This window comes from Fusarium oxysporum, chromosome 6, assembly GCF_000149955.1.
Source record: "Fusarium oxysporum f. sp. lycopersici 4287 chromosome 6, whole genome shotgun sequence".
Classification (NCBI taxonomy): domain Eukaryota; kingdom Fungi; phylum Ascomycota; class Sordariomycetes; order Hypocreales; family Nectriaceae; genus Fusarium; species Fusarium oxysporum.
In genome coordinates this window covers 3,230,133-3,254,311 of record NC_030991.1, presented here as the reverse complement: position 1 = coordinate 3,254,311, position 24,179 = coordinate 3,230,133, and the positions used below count along the sequence as shown (strand labels likewise).

General features: G+C 49.6%; 8 protein-coding genes across 8 annotated transcripts; 4 read left to right on the top strand and 4 right to left on the bottom strand.

The window, feature by feature from the left end:
• On the top strand, positions 1–246 carry FOXG_21310 (uncharacterized protein; the record flags this gene model as incomplete). The annotated part of the gene is made up of 1 exon (XM_018401643.1): positions 1–246. One exon carries the CDS (start codon positions 1–3, stop codon positions 244–246), a length of 246 nt encoding a protein of 81 aa, XP_018253453.1.
• A 1,979-nt stretch (positions 247–2,225) lies between these two features.
• FOXG_13972 (uncharacterized protein) lies at positions 2,226–3,378 on the bottom strand (the record flags this gene model as incomplete). Its single annotated transcript, XM_018394043.1, has 2 exons — positions 2,226–2,460; positions 2,519–3,378. 2 exons carry the CDS (start codon positions 3,376–3,378, stop codon positions 2,226–2,228), a joined length of 1,095 nt encoding a protein of 364 aa, XP_018253452.1.
• Positions 3,379–5,233: 1,855 nt separating this feature from the next.
• On the bottom strand, positions 5,234–6,150 carry FOXG_13971 (uncharacterized protein; the record flags this gene model as incomplete). The annotated part of the gene is made up of 2 exons (XM_018394042.1): positions 5,234–5,641; positions 5,698–6,150. 2 exons carry the CDS (start codon positions 6,148–6,150, stop codon positions 5,234–5,236), a joined length of 861 nt encoding a protein of 286 aa, XP_018253451.1.
• A 688-nt stretch (positions 6,151–6,838) lies between these two features.
• On the top strand, positions 6,839–7,639 carry FOXG_13970 (uncharacterized protein; the record flags this gene model as incomplete). The annotated part of the gene is made up of 1 exon (XM_018394041.1): positions 6,839–7,639. One exon carries the CDS (start codon positions 6,839–6,841, stop codon positions 7,637–7,639), a length of 801 nt encoding a protein of 266 aa, XP_018253450.1.
• Positions 7,640–8,981: 1,342 nt separating this feature from the next.
• FOXG_21309 (uncharacterized protein) lies at positions 8,982–9,237 on the bottom strand (the record flags this gene model as incomplete). The annotated part of the gene is made up of 3 exons (XM_018401642.1): positions 8,982–9,083; positions 9,139–9,166; positions 9,200–9,237. 3 exons carry the CDS (start codon positions 9,235–9,237, stop codon positions 8,982–8,984), a joined length of 168 nt encoding a protein of 55 aa, XP_018253449.1.
• A 78-nt stretch (positions 9,238–9,315) lies between these two features.
• FOXG_13969 (insulysin) lies at positions 9,316–11,660 on the top strand (the record flags this gene model as incomplete). Its single annotated transcript, XM_018394040.1, has 2 exons — positions 9,316–9,564; positions 9,639–11,660. The coding sequence occupies 2 exons, from the start codon at positions 9,316–9,318 to the stop codon at positions 11,658–11,660; spliced, it is 2,271 nt and encodes a 756-aa protein (XP_018253448.1).
• A 2,779-nt stretch (positions 11,661–14,439) lies between these two features.
• FOXG_13968 (insulysin) lies at positions 14,440–15,386 on the top strand (the record flags this gene model as incomplete). Its single annotated transcript, XM_018394039.1, has 2 exons — positions 14,440–14,956; positions 15,010–15,386. 2 exons carry the CDS (start codon positions 14,440–14,442, stop codon positions 15,384–15,386), a joined length of 894 nt encoding a protein of 297 aa, XP_018253447.1.
• Positions 15,387–21,449: 6,063 nt separating this feature from the next.
• On the bottom strand, positions 21,450–24,096 carry FOXG_13967 (uncharacterized protein; the record flags this gene model as incomplete). The annotated part of the gene is made up of 5 exons (XM_018394038.1): positions 21,450–22,006; positions 22,103–22,315; positions 23,199–23,649; positions 23,699–23,790; positions 24,018–24,096. 5 exons carry the CDS (start codon positions 24,094–24,096, stop codon positions 21,450–21,452), a joined length of 1,392 nt encoding a protein of 463 aa, XP_018253446.1.
• Between the last annotated feature and the right edge of the window lie 83 nt (positions 24,097–24,179).

Sequence of the window (24,179 nt, the reverse complement as noted above, 5' to 3'; positions counted from 1 at the left end):
ATGATTGATATTGTCATGGACGACGATTTATCATCTGGTAATGATCAAGCGTCAGAGGCCAGCCCTCCGGCACCAGCTTCCCACAGGAGCCACAACCGAGGCAGAAGCATTGGAGACAGCAGCATCTCAGGCCGCATTCACAAGGTCAGTGAGCGACTTCGTTCTGCCAGCCGCAATCGAAAGGAGCATGTCCGATTTGCCCCTTCCGAGGCTCCCTTTGAGAGCATTCCTATACCTCGACGATGAAGTCTCCCCCGCCAGTGTCATTCAACCCTGATGTTTCGCGTTCGCCAATTGATTCTCGAAACAAGCACTTGTCGACTAGCTTGAACCGAAACGAGATGATCTAGGAGGTCTCTCGCGACGGTGGCCAGCGTGGTGTGTATTATTTCCTCCTTTCTACCACCCTCTATAGATTTCCTTTCCATTTGATGCTGTGTATGGCGATCAGTGCTGGATGCCATCTCAAGTTGATACCGAAATTTTTAATGCGTGCATTCTGTTTGTTATCCGTCTCTTCGTATTCTGTTGCAATTGCTTAGCCGATAAGGGCTCGACAGCTGTTAGGCAGAATGTATGATGACTTGACGTGCAGGGTCAAGTCCGAAGTTCTTAATTATGATGGCTCCATATTCTCCAGCGGCAGAACCTGTTTGATTGAGTAATCTCATGTTATCAATCAGACGGATAAGAGCGCAGGCCAGAAGGGGGGGGGGGGGGGTTCATGTCATGGGAGACCTCCAGGCGTGTCGCAAGTCGTGAGCTAAGCATAGTCCGGACTCCGAACAACTTATATTGTACCACTGAACCTCCTGTATTAGCAACTGAGCCTGAATAGCTCCTGGATGGCATATTATGTCGCGGAGAGTCCATGCAGCATGCCTACTCTCTGCGCTAGAAGACAACCAGACTCTACAATTGTGGCGGTCATCAGAACCGGGAACAGCTCATTACCATCGCTTCTGCACCTTCGCTACCGGAGGAAGGGCCGTAGGCCACCCCGATAGCGCCGGAATTTGACCTTACGTTAGATGGCATGCTTGCAGGGCCTTTCACGTCTATAAGGCGAAATATCGGGAAGGCATTCCCGTCAAGCAAAGCCCAGATGATGGCGATACCATGGTAACGGACGTAGGTAATGGAGATGTGGGGAGGCGGCGGGGGTCATTCTGATCGACCTCACATAACTGAGGGTAATATATTGGAACACTTGCCTTCCTCATCATCTCGGCCGTGACTTTCTAGTGTGGCTATAGTTCTCTCCAATTAATTGCTGATATCGGAAGAAGCTGAGAACGATCTGACACGTAAGACAGAGAGGCCTGAGAAGGTAGATAGGGATCTGAAGCTGAAGACTGAGGGAAGCAATCTCGTCGAATCTGCAAGCAATACAATGGCCAATAGGAGGCTTTTCTTCGGAGCGCTCTTTGTTCACTTGTCCGGTATTTGGACGACGCCATCGACAAACGCCTCCCGCTGCCTCAAATCTAATGTAGAGAAGAGCCACAGCGTATATAGACGCGTCCTTCATATCGCCTAGAATCTGTTTAATTACAGCTTGCCGAATGTATTCAACTTTCTTAATTCCAGAATATCACAGACCGGGCACGGAGCGCGCCGTTCTGACACAGCCCCACTTTGGCACTGAAGGGGTAGAATCTGACTGGCCTAAAATTGCTAAAGTTTCGGTAATGATTGAGCCGCAGCATCATTGCATCACTCTTGTCAGTGGACTAAAGGCATATTGATGACTCGGCGATGGAGGAAAGCCTTGCAGAGCCTATAGGCAAAGCCGTACAGCGGCCGGTGACACGAAAGACTCTGTCTATCAGAATTGTTGCGATAACTTGCTTCAAGATGGGGCAGCTGCTGTAAGCTAAGATGACAAGCGCGGAATATTCACCAAGACTCTCTGTTTGAGGAGGATACGTTTGAAGATTTAAGATGCTAGGTATATGAGGGCTAATATACTCTAAAGTTGTAGCAATGGTATCGAATTATTGAAGTCTAGGGTACTCTAGTGAATATTATATGATCATATAGCTCTGGACTTGTTGCCTGGGATGCATTCGGTATGACACCCCTATCTTGAACAGGGTTCCCGTGACACCACGTAGAAAGATTAAAGGGGGCAGAAGCGGCTCTATATTCAAGTCAAAAGCCTACAACAACGGCGCTTCCAGTGGCTTTAGCTCAACGGCAAAGTAAAGAAACACCAGGCAAGCTTAGTCTTTTGAGCAATGCTTCTTTGCCATCTTCGGCTTTGATGGTGCTCTTCGCTTTCTGCTTCGCTCCTCTTGCTCAATGACAGGGACTGCAGCAGGGATGAACTGAACACCGCGGTTTCGGCTGTTGGGTCGTACGTGTAACCTGCGGTGGTTGTTGAGATTATCTTGACGGTTGAATTGGTCCTTTCCGCAGAACTCGCATGAGAAACGGTTGGGCCCTTCACCATGGAAACTGTAGTTTATTAGTGAAAATGTTCTTTTTTTTTTTATGAATCTTAGTAAGTCCTTACACTTGCTTGTGACGCTTAAGGTGCTCATTTCGTTGGAAGGCCTTGTGGCAACCAGGGTAGTCACACTTGCACATGGCTCTTTGAACACTAACTTGAGCAGAATTGGGCTTGCTCGATCGCTTCCTTGATGATCGGGTCTGAGCTCGCTTAAGTTCGGCACTCTTCTGTTGGATCTCGTGCACCATCAACTTCCTTTGAGCACGCTTGTAGTTAGGAGAGTTGAGGTCGTGGAAATGGTAACCAAGCTGTGACTGAGAGTGGTGGTCCAAGTCAAAAGCGTCAAAATCACTAGAGAGTTGTCTGATGGGAAAGAATGTGTTGGTGCTATCGTTGGCACAACACCATGATGAGCCGGTCTCGGCAGCTTCAGAGCCAGAGATGCTTTGCATTGGTGTCATCGTGAATGAGGCGGGGCCCATGGAAGCATCAGGAGAGTACGAATACATGCCAAAGGAGCTTTGTGGTGTTAGTGATCCCATTGAACCGTTTTGTGCCATGTTCATGTCCATCATATGCTCGCACTCGAAGCCGAGTTGCTCTTGATTCATGGGAGTGCTGGGGAGGGAGTCGAAGAATGAGGCGTGCTCAGGCTCAGGCTTCACAGGCCCGAACATGAACTTGCCCATTGCTGATGGGGGAGGGGTCAGCTCTGCCCGGTGACGGACAGGGCTGTAAGAAACCCCAAAGTCGATGTTGCTGAATCCATCAGGTGTTGACCGTCGAGGTGTAGGAGTGAACGGGTCGTAGGCTGATGAGGCCGAGGAGAAACTTGTGGTGGTAGAAGGACAGGACATGGGCTGGCTGCAGAGGCTGAAAGCGGCGTCGTCCATGCCGAACCGGTAATCTGACTCGAGATGCATTTTGGCGTAAGAATGAAGAAAAGCTTAAACAAGGTGAAGGCTCCGAAATGTCGCTGGGAGAGTAGTAAGAATAACGATAATACCTGGAGGCTGGCTTGCTTTGTCGAAGGACATGGGGCCTCTGTTATATAGTGACTTGACCATCAAGATCCCCCGCCACTTGAGAACTGAACCATACTGAATGGGTTGGATTGGAGAGTTCTGCAAGTCTTAGACATCAACACTGCAAGTCTCACAGATAGTTCCTGGTTGCTATTCGATGCTGCATACTGCAGAGGACCGAGCGGCACGGGAATATCTGCAAAGGTCTAAAATGGCTTGATATCGGTGGCCGAGCTGGCCCCTATAGCCATTGCAAATACAGATGATCTGGCGATTGCATAGGTCATCGTAGTTCGTGGCCCTGCATGAATCCACCTACTCTGTGTTGTGCATACACATGTCAGTTACCATCATACTCTTGATGCAGGAAGCTTAACGAATCATCAACCGCACCTTCAGCCCTCAAGATTCGGTACAGGGGAGGGGATCCCATTAGCTGAGAAGCAGGAACGAGATCAATAGGATTGATTGAAATGGTACCACCAGCGTTCTTTCCTGGAGCTCCCACGATCGGTTGCAAACCCAATCAGCATTATCATGGCCATAGATTACCAAAGGCAGAACGTCACAGATCCTTTAGATTCTAATATTAAGGTGTATAATAATTCTTGCCCTCCGTCAAAAGAATACTAAGGCCCCGTGTACTCATCAATAGCAGGGACACAGTAAATGGTCCGGCCGAGAATGCTAGACGATGCTGCAGCACATCATGGCGCGCTTTGCGATAGTGTCAAGTTCTCTGCAAGGGGGCTTGTTCAAGCAACGGGTCTACATTCAGCTGGTTGAGGTACTCTAATGCCCCACCGCGTAGCTTCAAGCGGACCAACCAACTCCATGCTACTGAGATGATGCAGTCGATAGTCTGATGCTTTCGGTTAGATCACGGAACTGCACTGATTTCATAGTTGATGATGTATTGGATTGCAGAATGTGCCTAAGCGTGGAGATCAAACTCTAAGTCAGCTGCTATCACGTAGGCAGTAGACATGATACACTAGCCCTAGCCTGCCTCAGCAATGGTCCAGTCTGCGCCAGATACGGAGATCTGTAGCGATTTCCAATCAGAAACCGTCGCTAACTATAGCCACGCATCACAGCCACTTGTCGTTTGCAAAGACTGATACAGTTGCCAATGATATGTAGTCTGGTATTTTGAAATGGAAAGTGCTCAGAGAGATCTGGACCACTACTTGACTACGTATGAAGAAACGATTGTGTCTCAGACAAAGTTTACTGTCTTACCTGGGAATAGCTGTGGGTTGAGTATCAGGAGCGAAGACGATAGCGCGTGCGAGGCAGCCCCAAGCGTGCTACGCCCAAAATCAAGATACCCCTTGCTTTACGGCAGGCAATCTCTTTACGAACAAGTTCTATCAAATAGTACATGTCATAAATACAGCTTTAGGCAAGGTACCCTGTTGGTTCCTATATTCTCTGTGCAGCTTTCTTAACTCATAGATCCCCTCAACGCACCATAAAGTTCTCAGACAGAATACTCAAAGATTCTAGGCAAGGCAAAATTATCAAGATTGTTTTGAGATTCTGATATGACTATGTCAAACGATTGGCTCACCGCGTTTACTCTCTACTCTCTACTCTCTTCATAACCCTAGGTCTAACAGACATCGTCAGATAGGTGGGAGACAATGCGGCGGGTTTTGGTTCAACCTTTATACAGTAGGGTGTCATCCAACTCCCTTGCTATTCATCTAGAGCTCATAATCTGTCCAGAACACCAGTGCAATCCAAAAAATCAAGAACCATCGTCCCAGCCCGCCCCTTGACCACGCTTCTTACGAGGCACAAAAGCTATTTTTTCAAGACTCTTGGGAGGCTCGTAAGCTCCGTCGTCACGATCCTCCTTGTCATTCGCATCGTCTGCCTCATCGGAGTATCGCTTCTCATCCTCTTCCGCCATCTGGCCCTCTGAGCTCTCTGAATAGCGTCGCTTCTTAACAACGCGGATTAAGGGCTTCGGTACCTCCTTTTGTTCTCGTAGCAGTTTGCGCCGTTCGGCCTTAGCCATCATGTCTGACATGTCGCGGTATGAGATTAAGAAGGCAGTGTTGGGACAGCCTTGACATAGATTGTCAGGCGCAAAGTCGTGAAGGTGTAGTGTCAAGGCACCGTTTACAGGGTTCTTGTTGGCGTCTCGAAAAGGCTGAATCAGTCAGCTTGTTCCTTTCACGTATGAAGCTGAAAGAACACAAGATATACCTGTAGCTGAGCAACTTGCTCAATATCCATGTCAACTCCATCATCATTTTGTGCTGGGCTGAACGTGGGCTTCCAAACTGATATGGTGGACTCTTTGTCTTCATTGAGATCAATGCCAAGAACCACTTTGATCTGTCCATTGGTATGATAGATGTATCGTCTGGCAATCCGTCGCAACTCATCCGGGTCTTGAGTCAATGCGACCTCGAGAACTACGCCCGGGTGCCTGGCTTTGTCATGCTCGAACTGCGCATCCGGTTGTTGTTCCCATTTGTCTTCACCATCGACCAGAACAACACGAGAAGACAAAGCATTGTTGATGCTATTGGTGAAGGCGCGAGCTTGTCGGTTCTGGCGTCCGATTTCGCGAATTTCATCGATGATAGCGCTTCTTGGCGTCGAGGGTTGTAGTCGAAGCGTCCAAAGGCAGCTTGGATTTTGTCGTGGAGGCATGTATGAACAACTAACAATTGTTTCGATAGGGATATAGAGCCTCACCGCCATACTTCACATGGTTACGGATGTTGCTATTGGCAAACATCTATTGTAACGTTTCGGGGACGTACCTTCCAGGTCTCGGAGCCGGCGACCATGTTCTTCAGCCGCAACATGACCATCCTTGTGCAGAGTTTGAACCATGTCACGTAAGCTACAGCTATCTGCCTTCAGAACCAGAAAGGCTTGATCGCTGCTCAATGGTGAAAAAGTATGATTGGACTAACCGATACCAGTGAGATGAGCTTCTCGATATTCGATTCTCTCCGATGGATGTACGTTAATGTGATGAAAGCCCTCCTTTCCAGAGACTGTTGTAGAGACTTCCTTTCCATCTCACTTCCAGCAATCCGCTACAGATGTGACGGAAACCACCAGCCTTATCCAGCGGCCAAAGATATCATACTGATCCCAGTCACTAGACGCCGAGGGAGACATGCCGGGCTCAAATGCATGTTGTGTGCCGGGGTCCCTGACTGCTGTGATTCATCAGGTACAAAGGATGTCAGTTGAATATAAGAACCAGAGATTTTAGCTTCACTGTCTTGGTATAGATGTTTGCTACGCCGAGAACGATCAAGAACAAAGAATCACAAACTAGCACATTCCATCTCTGCCTTCATTGTTGGATCCTCACCGAGGCGCAATGACAAGCAATGAATTGGCCTCTGTATCGTCGGCTTCATCATCTTCTCCCCAATCTCCTACAACTTCACACAAGAGTAGCCATGCGGACGACCTATTCGCCGAAGGGCTATCAAGTGCCACGGCAACTACGATTACTAGTGAAAATCAAAGTGAAGATGGAAATTTGGAGCCCAAGACAGCAACGCTGGCCGACAACTCTATACCAGCACCTTTGGAACATCACCGCAACCGGATGGAGCTATTTGGCATGTGGACTCAGAACATTCGGAATCAGATGGTGATGCCTGAGGCAAATCCCATTAGCATTTGCCTTCAGCTACTGGGACCAGCCGTTGTCCTTCTCCGCGAGCTCCAGCAGGCTGTTGGTGTCGAGCCGAGCAGCCCTCTTGGAAGATTTACCGCCGGGACTGTCGATGGCTGCAAGACAAGCACCGTAATCATGGAAAAAACGATTGATGCATCTTTTACTGTTGAGATCGATTTAATTGGCAAGTTGTCCCTTGAGAGCATTGGCAAGCGGTTTGGTGATAGCGAAGCTCCCTTCATCCACGATATGATATTTGGGGACGCCGTATTGTTGAAGCTAATGGTGGACATGCGGAAGTATTGTCATGACTCCGAGCACGTGTCGTCACTGCCTATAGCACTTCAGTATGCTGCTGCTACTGTTTACTTAGACTTTTTCGAATGTTGCGTCAAGGTGCTTGTCCAGAGAAAGAAACGCAAACAACCAGACACGGCCGTTGGGAAGGAAGATCCTGGAGAGATTGCTACCCTGAACACTGTAGTCATGTATTGAATCAGCCGCTCCATGTGCCTCACCCAATCATTATTGGGTGAATTCATAGACTCGGTCAGTCTTCAAAGTGGCTGTGAGGGGGCGCAGTGGGTAAGGCGGACTTCTGTCACTGCCAGCAAATATTTAAATCAAAGGCTTTTGTCCAGAAACTCAGAATGCAATTTCACTTCTCATTGTGCCATAAAACTTGAGAGTCAGTATGGAAGCATCCAACAGTTATCGTTCAGCGCCGTGCTTCAGTTTGCCGAGTACGGCCTTTGCACCTCCACCCCAACAGGCAAGTACAAAACAACAGAGACTTGAGAAGGGCCGGTGCCCAAGAGGAAGCTCACTGCTTTCTGACAGGGCGATCTAACAGGCGCTTCACAGTAGAAACAACAGAGGCTAGTTGATTGAGCGACACCTCGCTGTTCGCAAAACAGTCGAAAGAACATGTTCGTGTAAGGATGGCCGACCCAAACATTGCGATGACCGTCGTGCTAATTCTATTGGTATCAATGTGGTTCCCCGCCTACCTACCAGGAATATCTTTGGTGTTGCCGTCGCTGATGGGATGACTTTGTGGACCTCGCCTCCGCCCGCCCTCGCTTCTTACCAACCTTTCCTTGTCGCTGCGTTATCTAAATTGCCATGCAGCAAGGCATCAGAGGCAAGGTGCCCCACAAGCTCCATCACCCCGGCACTACCAATTCAGCCCTAGACCCGCAGTCACACAGGATGGGTTGCAGTGGATGGTACAGTGCGAGCCCTCCCCAATAGAGAGACAGGGTTCGCCTAGATGGGACATTTTTCAGGGTGGTTCGCTCTGACAGGCGGCAACAGCCATCCTTGCTTTTCGACAGGGGCCAGACACGCCGCACACCCCTGACGCCGCTAACAGAAGTAGCTAGATTTGGTTCACCCTGCGCTCGCCAGGGGATCCCCGCCAGCCTCTCAGTCGCCCCTGATTTTGTCTCAAAAAGGAGCAAGACATGCAAGCCCACAGCAATTGAGACGAGACCCGATTGGAAAAGCCAATGGCTTGCGTTGAGTAGTTTCCGGCCCTCAATTTGAGCCATGTTCCGTTCCGTTTCCTCTTTTCTTCTTCTTCTTCTTCTCCGAGCCCTCCTAACCGAGCTAACAACGACAGCTAGCAGCCATGTACGGATACGACCAACTCTTAATACGAACATCGGCTCAAACACCCCTTACCACTCACCGCAGCCGGCTTAGCGGTACTTTGGAACGGCCGTGGACCATCTGCACAGGCTTGTACTATGCATGGGAGTGAGGTACCTCGTTTGCATGAACTCATGAACTAAGACGCTGAGGAAATGTGGAACAGACCTGTGTCCCATTGCCTTCACTCTGCACCTTTGTTACTGGGAGGTACGGGCCACTGCAGGCTTCGGCTGCAGATCTTTCGGTCCCATGCCATAGACTTCTTGTCTCCTTCCTTTGATGCCTGGATTGCTCAGGTCGGACCAGCATTGTCCATCCCCAGCTTCGCACTAACTTACCCGCCCTGCACCCCAACCATTACCATGACTATAAGTGGTTTCGACCTTGCCAACATCTTACCTCGATCTTAGGAACGCTTGGCCGATCTCAGCTTTCATTGTTATTGTGTTCACCTCTTTTATTTTATCACGCCAACGAATGCCGAGAATCTATGTCTTAACACAATCGCATCAGCAATGCCTCACTCGGAACGCGAAGAAGATGCCCCCACAGTAGCGGGCAATGCTCATATACCCGTGACGCTTGTTACTGACTCCCTCGAGAAGCCTTTACAAGACGATCGTAAATACCGAGTTATCCGTCTGGGGAACGAGCTCGAGGTTACCCTGGTGCATGATCCCAAGACCGACAAGGCCAGCGCTGCGTTAGATGTCAATGTGGGATACTTTAGCGATGAGCCTGATATTCCCGGTATGGCCCATGCGGTCGAACATGCAAGTGCTCCGATCCAACAGCTGTGATGTACAGGCGACAGGCTAATATCTCTCCCTGACAACAGCTTCTCTTCATGGGCACCAAGAAATTTCCAATTGAGAACGAATACGGCCAATATATCTCCGCCAATGCAGGAGATTCAAATGCTTACACAGGGCCGACATCGACAACCTTCTTTTTCGATATCTCTGCCAAGCCGGACAATGGCCAGGAACCTTCCGATACCAACCCATCTCCTCTGCGCGAGGCTCTCGACCGATTCGCCCAGTTCTTCATTGAGCCTCTCTTCCTTGCCGAGACCTTGGATCGAGAGCTACAGGCTGTCGATTCAGAACACAAAAAGAATCTCCAAAACGACACGTGGAGGCTGCCTCAGCTAGGGAAGTTTCTCTCTAACCCTGAACACCCGTTCTGCCACTTCGGTACTGGCAATTTTGAGGCTCTCAAGACACTTCCCGAGGCACGTGGAATTAATGTGAGGGACAAGTTTATCGAGTTTCATGCCAGACACTATTCAGCAAACCGCATGAAACTAGTTGTTCTAGGTAGAGAACCGCTTGACGTGCTTCAGAAATGGGTCGCTGAGTTGTTCTCTCCTGTCATCAACAAGAAGCTTCCGCCAAACAGATGGCCCGGCGAACTTCCTTTCAGGGAAGCCGATCTCGGTAGGCAGTGTTTCGCGAAGCCTGTTAAGGACTCGATAGAGCTTAACCTGCAATTCCCCTTTATCGATGAGGAGTCTATGTTTGCTACTCAGCCTAGCCGATATATTAGCCATCTCATCGGGCACGAGGGCCCGGGAAGTATCATGTCATGTATCAAGTCCAAAGGTTGGGCAAATGGTCTTACCGCCGGTGCCTCCCCCATCTGCCCCGGTGCTCCTGGTACCTTTGATGTAGAGGTCCTTTTGACGGAGGAGGGTCTCGAGAACTACCCTGAAATCGTCAAGATCTTTTTCCAGTACATCAGTCTCCTGCGCGAGAGCCCGCCCCAGGAGTGGATCTTCCAAGAGCAGAAGAAAATGGCTGATATCGATTTTATGTTTGAGCAAAAGACGCCTGCCTGTGAATTTACCTGCCGAATCAGCTCTGCCATGCAAAAGCCTCTTCCTCGGGAATGGCTGCTTAGTGGACACAGCCGTCTCCGAGAGTTTGCACCTGATGAGATCCAAAAGGCCCTTGCCACGATTCACCCGGATAACTTCCGCATGACCATTGTATCACGCGAATATCCTGGCAACTGGGACCAGAAGGAAAAGTGGTACGGAACTGAATATCGACATGAAAAGATCCCCGATGATCTTATGGAGGAGTGCAGGAAAGCCTTTGCAGTCTCTCCCAAAGATCGACTGTCTGCCCTTCACCTACCTCACAAGAACAAGTTTATTCCTACCAAGCTCGAGGTCAAGAGGAAGGAGGTGGATAAGCCGGCACAGAACCCCAGGGTTATCCGCAATGATTGCATTGCCAGGACATGGTGGAAGAAGGATGATACATTCTGGGTTCCTCGCGCCAACGTTGTTGTCAGCTTGAAGACACCACTTATATATGCTTCAGCAGAAAATAACGTCAAGGCTCGACTGTTCTCGGACCTCGTCCGTGATAGGCTCGAGGAGTACTCGTACGACGCGAAGCTGACTGGCTTGCAGTACAACGTCGGTCTCCATTCGCGCGGTGTGTTCCTGGAGATTGGCGGCTACAATGATAAGCTGCCCGTGCTCTTAGAACAAGTCGTCACAACAATGCGAGACCTGGATATCAAAGAAGATCGTTTTGAGATCGTCAGGGAGCGCTTGATCCGAGGATACAGCAATTGGCAGCTGCAGTCAGCCTACTGTCAGATTAGCAACTACACCAAGTGGCTCAATGCCCCCGGAGGGGACTTTATAGCAGAGGAGTTGGCAACGGCGCTCTCAAGCGTCTCACTGGAAGGTGTCAGGCTGTTCCAGAAGCAGATGCTTGGACAGGTCTTCATCGAAGTGTACGTAAACGGTAACATGTACAAGAAGGATGCTCTTAAGGCCACCCATATGGTCGAGTCCAGGCTGGCGAATCTATCTATATCTATCTACCGGCATCTTATGTAGATAGATGTAGATGCTTAGTCATAATCTGCAATGTAGATAGATAGATGTAGGCTACATGTAGATGTAGATAGATTCGGTAGATAGACGGTCGGCTAATCCTCGGCCGTGTCGTCGCCCACCTCCTTCAGCAAACCTTCATACCCTTCCAGTAGCCCAGCCCGTAACCACGACCTTACCGTCTGAGTAACGGCAATTGTGCTTGCATCTAAGCGTGACCTCTTGGGCGAAACCATACTACCAGCGGAAGAAAAGGTCCTCTCACACTCAGAAGCCATTGCTGGAACAGAGAGGATGTCAATCGCCATTTTCGCCACTCGCGGATATTCAAATCGCTTCGCAGACCAGTATTCGAGAGGATTGTCGTATGTTGTGTATATGTCTTGCTTTGTAGACAACCACCTCTCCAGTTCGTCTGTGGCTTCGTCATGGCCATGGCGGGTGGATGATATTAATTCGTCTTGGAAGGAATCAAATGGATTGTACTCGCGCGCCCTCACCGCGGCAGGAAGGTTACTGCTCGAGATTTCCCACTGAGCGGGAAGGTCGCGATACTCCTCTTCCCAGAGCTTTTGGATGAGCTGGCGTGCCGCAAAAAGCCATTCCTCCTTCTCACCGTAGGCTTTTGTCAAGAACGACCACTGTATACCGGGGTGAAGAACCGTGGCTGCATAGTAAATTGGCGTCTCATCAAGCTTGGTGTAGTACTTGTTGAGCTTGACCCAGGCCGAATTGACGCACGAGGAATAGTAACTAGGCTCCGCCCGGTGTGTTGCCTCAGTCTTTGCTTTCTCCAGCGTAGAAAGGAGGAATTCGAATGCGACGGCAACCTGCCAAATAATTCCATATTGAGCTTCAACGCCTCCCTTACGAACTCGGAGCTGACAGTCCCCTTCAAGCCGCAAAAGACAGGAATCGAACATTCTAAGAATATCTCTGAACCAACTGAGGGCATCCCAGTCTGCGTCACTTAGTAGATTTGCTTCCTCAAGACATCGAGGAATTTGGCTTGGCGGCTGGGTACGGGTAGATCGGGGTCGTTGAAATTTTCTGCTTGATTGAATCGTAATGTCAATGAGCTCCTCCAGATAGCGTCGGAGCTTAATTGCTCGCTCGATCATATAATATTGAGATAGCCAGCGTGTGCTGTTGTCAAGGACGACATCAAGAGTGCCTGGATAGGACTTGTCAGGGTCCTCATCTTGTAATTTCCGCAGAATTGCTGTCGCTTTATTCGACCGATTGACCCAGACGACAAGGTTGTGGAGTTTACCTACTGGACCTCTTTTTGTCCACTCTGCAAAATCGTCCGCATCAATGTCCTCGAGTGTATTGCTGTCTTTAATGAAGAGGAGCGCTTTGGCGACAAGATGAAGAATATGCCCGAAACACCGAATCCTTCTGCTGGCCGGATTCTGCCACTGGAGCTTGTGGCCTATTGCTTCGACTGCTCCTTCATTGCTTGCGGCGTTATCGAGAATAATGTATCCAACCTTGTTGTTTGCAATCAACTCGAAGTCATCTAATACCTCCATAACAGCGGCTGAGATATTTTCTCCCGTGTGCGCTATGGCGACGTTTGGGAGGCCAAGGACGATCTTCCGTGGCTGGAATGTATCTTCATCGAGAAAGAAGGCATTTATGGAGAAGAATGAATGTCTGTTCCGGGACGCCCAGCCATCAAATGCAATATGAACCTGGCTTGGGCTTCGTGATAGCGTGTGGATGACGCGCGATTTGTATGTGTTGAACTCGTCGATGATCCTAGCCCGAACCGTTTCATGGGTCAGATTGGCGCAAGTCTCGTGAACCAAGGGGTTCAGGTACTGAAAGACCTTTTGGAGGCCTTTATGCTCCGGTACGCGAAATGACAAATTTGCATCGGTGATCCACTGGACAACATGGCGCTGGAACGTGGCCTTGTCAAATCGAGTAACCAACTCGTCGTGAAAGTCGTCCCTCTTCCGTTTCTTGGCTGCCAAATCATGAAGGGTCAGTTGATTCGGGGGCCGCTCCTGCATATATCGTGTTGCTTTTGATGGATCTGGATGAAAAATATTGTGGGCCTTGCTGAGATGACCTTCAATGTTCCGAGTGTTGGACGAGACATAAGCCTTTGGCCGGGGAACGCCATGCTGGACACAGTGGCAACAGAGCCATGTATGGGGGCCAGACTCATTGCCTTTGGACCTAGCTTGAACGTCATAGCCGTGAGCCCAAAACCAGCCGGTAGCTTGACCAGTTCGAGCTGAGAGGACCCAATGGCTGCGGACAGCTTGCGATACTGCATCCCAGTCTTTGATGATTGAATGGCTGCTGCGAGACGAGGAATTGTGCATAGGCAAGGTTGGGTCTTCGGGACAGGATATTTCCGATATGGTAGTATCGGTTGCGTAACTGAATAAATCGCTTTGAGGTGCCATTTGGGCAATGGTTTTGGGTGGCATTAAGGGCAATGAGAATATGTCAAACTAAGACCCAAGCGAAAAAGGGGGATGGCGTGGGGAAATCGGGAAATGAGGGACGGTTAGGGAAGGGATTTTCAGAGGTACCGATACTTCGGTGCAGGAGGATGCCACCAGTACCGAGAAAGTACAACTACCTCACCCAATTTTCACCGCGGTCTTGGCATCTATCTACATTTCGTCTATCTACCGGACCTCCAGGTAGATAGATAGAAGACCCACATGTCCTCTGGTAGATAGATAGATGTAGATCTACATCTATCTACATCTACATTTCATCTACATCGGTAGATAGATTCGCCAGCCTGGTCGAGTCCATGCTGAAGCCGCGGGTTTTGCCCAAGGCCCAGTGGCCTATCCTGCGGTCACTCATTCTGACCAAAGGTTCCAACTACGTCTTCAGAAAGACCCTCAAGGATCCCGACAACGTCAACCACTGCGTCGGGACTTGGTTTTATGTTGGTAGCAGAGACGATCGCGACGTTCGAACCAAGACTCTACTTCTGGAACAGATGCTCCGTGAGCCAGCCTTTGATCAGCTCCGGACTAAGGAGCAACTCGGTTACATCGTCGGGAGCGGACGTCGATCATTCTCGACGACATATGGTTTCCACTTCCTCATCCAGAGTGAGATGGCACCAGAGTTCCTTGACTCGCGTATCGAGGCTTTCCTCATGAGGTATGCGGACACTCTGGAGAAGATGAGCGAGACTGAGCTTGAGGATCACAAGCGAAGTTTGATCGTCCGGCGTCTAGAGAAGCTTGGAAAACTGGAAGAAGAATCTAAACAGCATTGGGACGAAATCGAAAGCGAAGAATATGATTTTGAGTTTCGTAAGTCAAGGAAACATAAAGTCCAAGATTGTGAACATGCTAATCACTGGTAGGTCAACTCGATGCCGCCCGGATTAGACAGCTAACCAAGGCTGAAATTGTGGATTTCTTCAACCAGCATCTCAACCCTACTTCCAGTCAGAGGGCACGCTTATCGATTTATCTAAAGGCCCAATGCAAGGCTGAAGGGGTCGATAAGCGACAGGAAGAGGCTCAGAAAAACGCTGACGAGGAGCCGCACGCTGGAGATGCCGTTGAGGCGGCCGAAGAAATTACCAACGTCAGGTTTTGGAAAGCTGGTCTCACTGTCAGCTCGGGGGTCAGACCTGTCAAACATGTAAGCGACTTTGAGCGTTGGTATGTGCCGCTTAAGGCTTGCCGTACGAACTTAAAGCATTGGGTCTATGGTACTTTGTCACGGCTTAGGTGAAGCCGAGGGTGAGAAGGTCGGTCCCTTCTACGCGCAGGCAATATCTCTTGGGAATGAACAGTAGATGACTACCATGGCAGAACCCTACGTAGCCATACTCGATTTCCTAACAAGCACCGCCACTCTTTGTAATCTCTACCCCAGGCATTGCAATGCGCTCAATAGGCTGAAGGGGTCAATAAGCGACAGGAAGAGGCTCAGAAGAAAGCCGATGAGGAGCCCTGACCGGGGGATGCTTTTACGATGGCCGAGGAAATTACTGATGTTAAGGGGCCAGACCGGTCAAGGATATTGATGAGTATGAAGATATGGATGCAGCACTTGAAGGGGTGTCAGGTTAGGTTGCGGGCTGGGTTCCTCCTGGGCATACCACCTGGATGTCGATTGAACTTCTCCAAGTATAATGTTGTTTTAAATATATCTCTGACGTGTAACTGATCCGTCCGTCCCACCTATCAGAGTCGAAAGAAGTGAGAAGGTGAGAGCGTGCCGTCTATGTGATCATGAATGGGACTGTCAACGTCTTGATGTATAACATGGAAAGGTAGGATCCCGGAATAGCCAATACTGGCAAAGTCAGTATACCTCAAATTATTAGTTCTTATCAGTCTTTCTACACAGGAACATTCCGCCGTCATGGTCGAGAAAATGGCCAAGAAACATAACTTTCAACCCGCTAGGTTTGCTAAGACAATATCCACAACTGATTATAATTCAACCCAGTAGTCGCGGCACATCGTACATGGTCATGGGTGCACAAATGGATTTCAACAGTGGTCCAAGAATACATCTGTATGAGTGTTTGTTGCATTCTCGCGCCAAAACCTCGAACACCCTAAAGGAAACCCGTCAAGAGACCGTCGAAACTTTACATGCAGAGACCATTCAACCTTTTCTGATCTAGAAAGGAAATGAATCACAAGGGAATGGTGTTTGAATGCTCTTATTTAGTTTTATCTATGCTCCAGAGAACAATAGTCGAACATGAAGGCGTAGAGGTGCTGGAGAAGCAAATTGAACGAGCGCAGTCTGCGTTGCTGACACATCACCACTAAAGGAAGGGGCGTCAATAGGTGCGCACCTGGATGCGCACGTAAGTGTCACGTGTTGCGCACCCGGTGCGTCTGTAAGGGAGTTATGTAAGCCCAACACCCTTGTAGCTACCCCTTTCCCGTTGATAAAGAGCCTCACTTCGCCGCGCAACGATCTACTCAAATCATCTCTCCTAGAATGAATCCAGTTACAGCTACTCGTCAATTTTCTGATGACTGCCTGCCTCCTGAACGCGAGTATGGCTCTCGGGAAGCCCTACACGCCGCGATCAATGCATGGGCAGCTCCCAGGGGCTATGCGTTTGTCACTGGGAAGTCGAAGAAAACAGAGAGCGGCAGACGAATTGTTTTCTTCAGCTGTGACCGTGGAGGAGCACCTCCAAAGGCCTCGGGCGTACGGCAACGGTCAACTACAACACGGCGTACAGGGTGTCAATTCTCAGTCCTTGCGAAGGAGGCCTTGGATAAGACAACGTGGCGCCTTACACACCGTCCTGGCAGCGAGTTTGCCCATCACAACCACGAGCCAAGCACAAGCATGTCTGCACATCCAGTCCATCGTCAACTATCCAATGCAGATAGGTCAACTATTAACAACCTTGCAAACGCTGGTGTAGCACCGAAAGAGATCAGGTCCTACCTACGTCAGAACACAGAGTCTCATGCCACCCAGCAAGACATCTACAACTGCATTGCACAAGGCAAACGAGACCAGAAGAAGGGCCAGAGCACAATCCAAGCTCTTGCTAATGAGCTTGAGGCTGAGGGTTTCTGGAGTCGAATACGCTTCGACGAGGATGGTCGGGTTACAGCTGTGTTGTTTGCCCACCCAGAGTCGCTAACATACCTTAAGTCATACCCGGATATACTTATATTGGACTGCACATATAAGACAAACAAGTATAGGATGCCTCTTCTCGATATCGTCGGTGTTGATGCCTGTCAACGATCATTCTGCATCGCCTTCGCCTTCCTCAGCGGCGAGGAGGAGAAGGACTACATCTGGGCGTTAGATCGGCTACGTTCAATGTACGAAGCCTGTAGCGCAAGGCTGCCATCTGTGATCCTTACAGACCGCTGTCTGGCCTGCATGAATGCGGTATCTCATTGTTTCCCGGCTGCAGTATCGCTTCTATGCCTTTGGCATGCCAACAAGGCAGTCCTGCGTTACTGCCAGCCAAGCTTTATGCGTCATAACGATGCGGCTCAAAAGCCTCAAGGCCACCAAGAGTGGAAGGACTTCTACGGAAGATGGCATGAGCTCGTGGCATCGGCAAATGAGGAGACATTTGAAGACAGGCTTCAGCAGCTCAAAGAGCGCTATGCTTCAGCTCACGCCCGGGAGGTCGCCTACATCATCGAAACATGGCTTGACCTCTACAAAACAAAGCTCGTGAAAGCTTGGGTTGATCGGTATCTTCACTTTGAGAATGTGGTTACATCTCGAGGCGAGGGTATTCATCAGCTCATCAAGGTGTACCTTGATACTTCCCAGCTAGATCTCTTTGAGGCCTGGAGGGCTATCAAGCTGGCGATACTTAACCAAGTAGCTGAGCTCCGAGCAAACCAGGCGAAGCAGCAAATCCGAACACCCATAGAACTCTCAGGGAGTCTATACAGCATCATACGAGGCTGGGTATCTCACGAGGCATTGCGGAAGGTTGAGGCGCAGAGAAAGCGGCTCCAACAGGACAGACTCCCTGCCTGCACAGGAGTCTTCTCAGCAACGCTTGGGCTCCCTTGCGCTCACACAATTGAGCCTCTTCTACAACAAGCCCAGCCGCTTCAACTACACCACTTCCATACGCATTGGCATCTTCAACGAGAAGGAAACCCTCAATTGCTCATAGAGCCCCGCCGTCAGTTCGATCAGGTGCCAGCTACGTCAACATTGCCGAAGACTAGCACTCAGCGCGAGCCATGTGCATTTGAGATCGTCGAACAAGCATCACAGACGAGAGCCAACCCCAAATGTTCAAGATGTCATACACAGGGCCACAGGATGAGCTCAAAGGCATGCCCATTGCGATATGCGCATCTTGTATCTCCCTCAGCTTCTACAGCGCCCCCAAATACGCTGCCGCCATCGACTACACCAAGTTCGGCTCAACAGCCAGTTCCCGATCCATCCTTATGCTCAATTTTGCCACAGCAGCAGGTAGCGCCGCCAGCGGCACTATGTGATCAAGAGATGGTGCCGTCCCCGCCAGATATAATAGCACTGCCATCCTCATCAGCGGATGTACCTCCACCACCAGATATGCCGCCATCGGTACCAGCGTCTGGGCCAGACATACGCTATGATGACCCTCGTGCTATATATGATCGATATATTGCAGCACGGATGGCATGGTATAACAAGCTGCCTCGAGGTAGCTTAAAGACTAACCAGGAATATCGAAAGGCAATGGGCCTCCCTCAACGCTACGATAAGACAAGTTACAGCTGGTGTTTGGATTATAAGCAGATGGGTAAGCGATGCACATCAACGATACCTGGACGGGAGTGGACTAAGGAGGAGATGATGGCGTACTTGGATTGGACCAGGGTAGAAGATGAACGTGTGGAGAGGCAAGTCGCCCAGGAGATGGGCGACAACCCTCTGGCGAACAGGCGAACAGGCATGAAGGAGATTTGGAAGAGGGTTGAGCAGGACATGATCGACCAACAAGCTCTGTACTCGAACGATAAACTGGCTGAAGACTGTATCATAGTTACTGCTTAGATTATTATTAACGCCTACATTACTTATATCCCAATTATGGCACCGTGAGAAAAAATCTGTATAGCAGAGCAGTTCGTCATCTAGAGATTAGAAGCAATACAATAAAATACAATAGGCTGGCTGGCATACAAGGGTGTTGGGCTTACATAACTCCCTTACAGACGCACCGGGTGCGCAACACGTGACACTTACGTGCGCATCCAGGTGCGCACCTATTGGCGCCCTAAAGGAAGCGATAACGATAATGAACATGAACAAGTTTAGTGGGACGGAGTCCAAATACTTCAGTCAACAAGACACAGGTGCGCTAAAAATAACTGACAACAGCTCTAGTTCGTGCATTACATGGCCTATTACTCGCCAGGATCTTATAAAAGCTTCAAATACTAATCAGCTTCTAGTACGGAGTGGAAAGACGTGGGTGAGGCATCACTCTTCTCGATTCATTATTCTTGAACCACAAAACCCCGACGACGTCGGATCCTCCGTTTGCTGTTTGTCTTGGGCTTTTCCCCACGCTTTCAACCAAACCATTAAATTAACCAACATCAGAATCTCTATGAGGTATCGGCCCTGAAGTCTCTCGTCGTACTAATGCCGTAATTGTGAGCTTAGGGAAATGTGGAAATTGACGGCTGCGGTTGGGCGGAAATATTGGACGAAGAATGGAACCAATAAACCTGATTGTTTGCTACCATGTTGGTTGCATGGGGATGTCCTCTTTAACAGCTGAAATCGACGCTGTACCAACCACGAGGGCCAATAAGAAGAACACTGTGACCGGGGCGGGTCCATTTCAGGCCGTTAATCGCTGGGGCAGGTGGAACGTGTGCGCCCCAAAGAAGATACCTGGATGTACTGGAGTACCTGGCAGCGAGATAAGCTTAACAGCTACTGCGGTACGAAAGCGGCAACGGATCCCTGTCTACAGCGGTGTCCCTGGCGAAGCACGGCTCTCAATTTTCGCCAACCCCCGATCGATTCCATTGGAGAGAGCTCCCACCTGGAGACTTTCGACAAGATGTAGATTTCGCCGCCTCCAAGCCAGATACACGATGCGGGTATGAACCAACTACGAACGACCTGGGGGAACAATCTTTGACGACATCTCGATCGCTTCTCGGAGAAGATGATTTGCATCCGGTGCTCTCTCACCACGATTTGCAGAGTGGCCTTGGTCCAAGGCAGCACCCTAGATTCACGTGCACGTACTCCCGCGTCCCTGTGCAATCGCTAGCCGTTTGGCATGCATTCCTTACCCATAGCGTCCAGGCAGAATGAGGGGCAGGGTTCCGATGAGCTCATGATACCTTGACCTGGAAAAATCATCTGCAATTCCCCCACAAAAGTGCGCTGTCATCAGAGTCCTCTGAAGAAGATACCGTCTTCTGACTGCCTGCACGGGGCGCATGGCAATTTAGACCGCCATTCCTCAGCCACTTTGGTTGTCCGTTCATCAGTTGAACACGTAGCAAGAAACGATAAAGTGGCGACTGTCATCGGGACGTAAAGAGCCAGCCTCCAACAAGCTATCATGATCACGCGTTCTTATTTTCTGACTATCCATTGTTAGGCGACGTTGGAGGTGAGCTATGACCAATTTTGTTGGCGAATCGACACTGGCACCGACAACCAACGACAACCTCGGTGACATAGTGTTGCCGTTTATCTCTACGGATGTGATGACGCCGATTTCAGTCGTGAACATGATACACACAGCCATCGCGTCTTCTTCATGTATTACATTATTCATGTCTCCTGGTGCATCATCTTACCCTGTAGTGCCCCTCGCCGTTTTGACCGCACCACTGATCACCCTCTGTAACCCTAATTACATACACACTTGGGTCTTTCCTAACTTTATCCTTCCATAGGCTAGCCCCCTCGACATACAGTTGCCCTCGTTATCCATTCCGAGTCACTGAAGCGTGACACCCTTTTTTCGATACTGTGACAAGGCGTTGCCTGAAAGTTAATGTAAGACTGTTCAGGATCGATCCTCCATGGCCTTCCTCTAATGTTAGTGAGGCCACTCAACACAACCTTCAAACCCATCTAGGGGGTTACCACAAGACAGCAGGTCCGTGATCCGTTCACTGGCCATTCAACTATGACCCACAGCCCATCTGTTATCTCGGTGTTATTCTCTGCACCTGCCTCTGTACCGCACACCAGCTGAGTTGTCTGTGACGTCCTGTTCGTGCTGCTGTGGATTGCGATGGAGAAGGCCGGATCTGAGTGTCAGAGACGCTGCCGTCGAGTATCACGGTGCTGTAGTGGAAGGGCTCAGCTAGACTGGGGACTTAATTGCAAACGACATGAAGGTATCGAGTTGTGATGCTGAGGGAACGGGTATTGTGTATGAGCATCAGCATCAGGGTGAGCTAGGGCCATGTTTTGTCCTGGACGCGTGAGTAAAGGCGCATACCCTCCGTTGGACTGGTTCATCATGGGGGGAGGGGCCAGCGTGCTGGGATTAACGCTGTACTTGCCAATAATCTTCTGGATGGCAGACTCAAGAATTTTCCATGGGAATACCTTGACATCCTTCTCGATATTACGGGGCTTGGGATTAGGAAAGCCCATGATGACCTTGAAAAACCCCTCACTATCCGGCTTAGCCTTGGAAACTGTCTGCGAATGGAATCCTTCCAAGTTACGGCGAATACGGTTCTTCTCCTTGACACTGAAACGGTTCGGCGCTGCGATAAGTTGCTCGAGAAGGTGGATAGTGTCGACCGAAGTGACGTAACACTCGCCTTTCTCGGCCCACCAGATGCATGATATGCAGATGCTGTTGGTTGGTCGTTCATTGACGCTTACCGACTGGCAGGTAGCGTTCACTGTCGATCCCTTTTGTGTCTTACGGAAGAGGACAATCCGACGGCGGTTGGCCTATTCCTCTGATGTCCAGTTCTCGGCCATCGATTCCAGCTTACCCTCAATCTTCAAAACTGCCTTGACAGAATAAAGCGAGATAGGATGATAACTTGTGTTGCTTCCAGTATTGGCAGTGGTGGTACTGGCTCGGACAAGCTGGGGAGCGCCGTTGCAATGAGACGGGGACGACATTCCCAAGGGTGTCAACGGCGGATGTATCCAATCCAGCCGTTGGACGCCGATGGTAGCGAGGGTCGGTGAAGCTCGTGCTTCTATTGTAAGTGTTAATAATGTCGTTGTTTGCTTGCAGGAATGTATTTGCGACTCCAGCCTATCGTCGACTCCGACGATCAGGGGTTTTTGTGGACGGTAGTCGGGCGCTTAGGTACTTGATGTCAGTGTTAGTGTCGCAATGCACCAGAGACAAAGAATTGACAGGCAAGCGGATGTCAAAAGAGGGAGGCAACAGGGAAATAAAATAGAGCGAGATTGCAGATGTGATCAAGATCAAGAGGAGGACGAATTCTTTATCTCCACACGAATGCGGACGGATATCAGCCGCACGCAAGCCCTGATCTAAACCCTGACAAACGGAAATTCAAGGATCTCGAGGCTGCAGGCCTGTGTGAGATGTATCAGTCAAAAGTAAAGAATCAGCCAATCCTAGGCGTTCGGGCGCACCAATTCGGCCAAGGCCCAACTACAGTGGGCAGACAAAAGTCCTGTCGCAGGCCGGGCTTGGTCTCAATGATCCTCAGGAACAACAGCCCTTAGTAATCAAGCTGGGTGATTTAAAGTAAAACCTGTGGGATGGAATACCCCACACAGAAGATAGAACCAATCAACTCACTACTGCTGCTCATTATGAATGACCCGACCTTCAATCCATTTTAAGCACGCTCAGTGCGACAAGTCCCGACACATTTCGGATCCACCCAACCACATCGATTGAAGACAGCCATTTCACTGTGCAATTGAACGGGCAATATTTATTCAATTTTGATAAAATGTATATTAACCTATAGGGAATTAAAAGGAGACTCCAGGGATATAACTCAATACTTGGCATAATAGCCATTTGCGTTCCAACGGGCGTTGAGTCGGTCAGGCATCGATTTTATCACGTTTTTAGCTACTTCATCTTCGACCTCCGACCATAACTCTTCTGCAGCTTCAATAAGCCGGGCCAAAGCTGCAGCCGACTTTGGATAAGCAGCAATTTCAGGATATGTTTCGCATATCCGTTTTTTCGGGACTTTCCAAAGGTTCTCAATAGGATTGAGGTCAGGCTGTATGGAGGCCAGTCCGTAAGAGACACTCCGTGTCTTCTAGCCCAATGACGCAGCCATTCCTGAACTATCTTGGCTTTGAAGGTGCGGGCGTTATCGTGCTGAAAAGTCTCTCCTTCCTCGATAAGTCCCGGAAGGTAGGACTGTAAACAGGCTAGAATACGTCGGCCTGTTACGCCTCCCCACCCAGACGGAGGATCACTCTCAAGAGGGACAATCCGGGACGGTTTATCATAGTTAATTGCACCAAAGAACATCTGTGAGTATCTCAGAGGTCGTCTGCGAGGCTGTAACTTATCCCTGTGAAGTCTCTCGCCCTGCGGTGTTGTCAGAATATGCTTCTATAAATGAAGGGTCTGGACGTACAGAACCGTAAAATGACCACTTGGTATAGTCACCGTCTGTACGGTCGATTGTAGGCTCGTCAGAAAACCACCAGCTGTACCAAAATGACTCGTCTTCATGACAGTATTTGTCACAGAAAGATTTTCACAATTGCGCACTTTCTTCGCTGAGAAACGGGCGTCGAAGTGCGAGATTATGTTGTATTCCCGTCTTCTGAAGCCACCGACGAATTGTCGGGCTTGAGCAGCTTAATCGCGCCCGTTGTTTAATTTCTTTATACGAAATAAAAGCGTCGTTTTTAATAAGTATTTTGATATGCGTTTTGTCTCTATCCGATAACGCTGGTAGCCTCCCAGAGCGAGGAAGATCTTTTGCAGACTGTTGGTGTCGATACCGTCGAATGACTCCGTAGATTGCATGACGACTTAACCCCTCTTTGTCTGCGATATCGTTGACGCGAACGCCTGATTCGTACATTGTTACAAGCCTCGTTGTCTTGTGA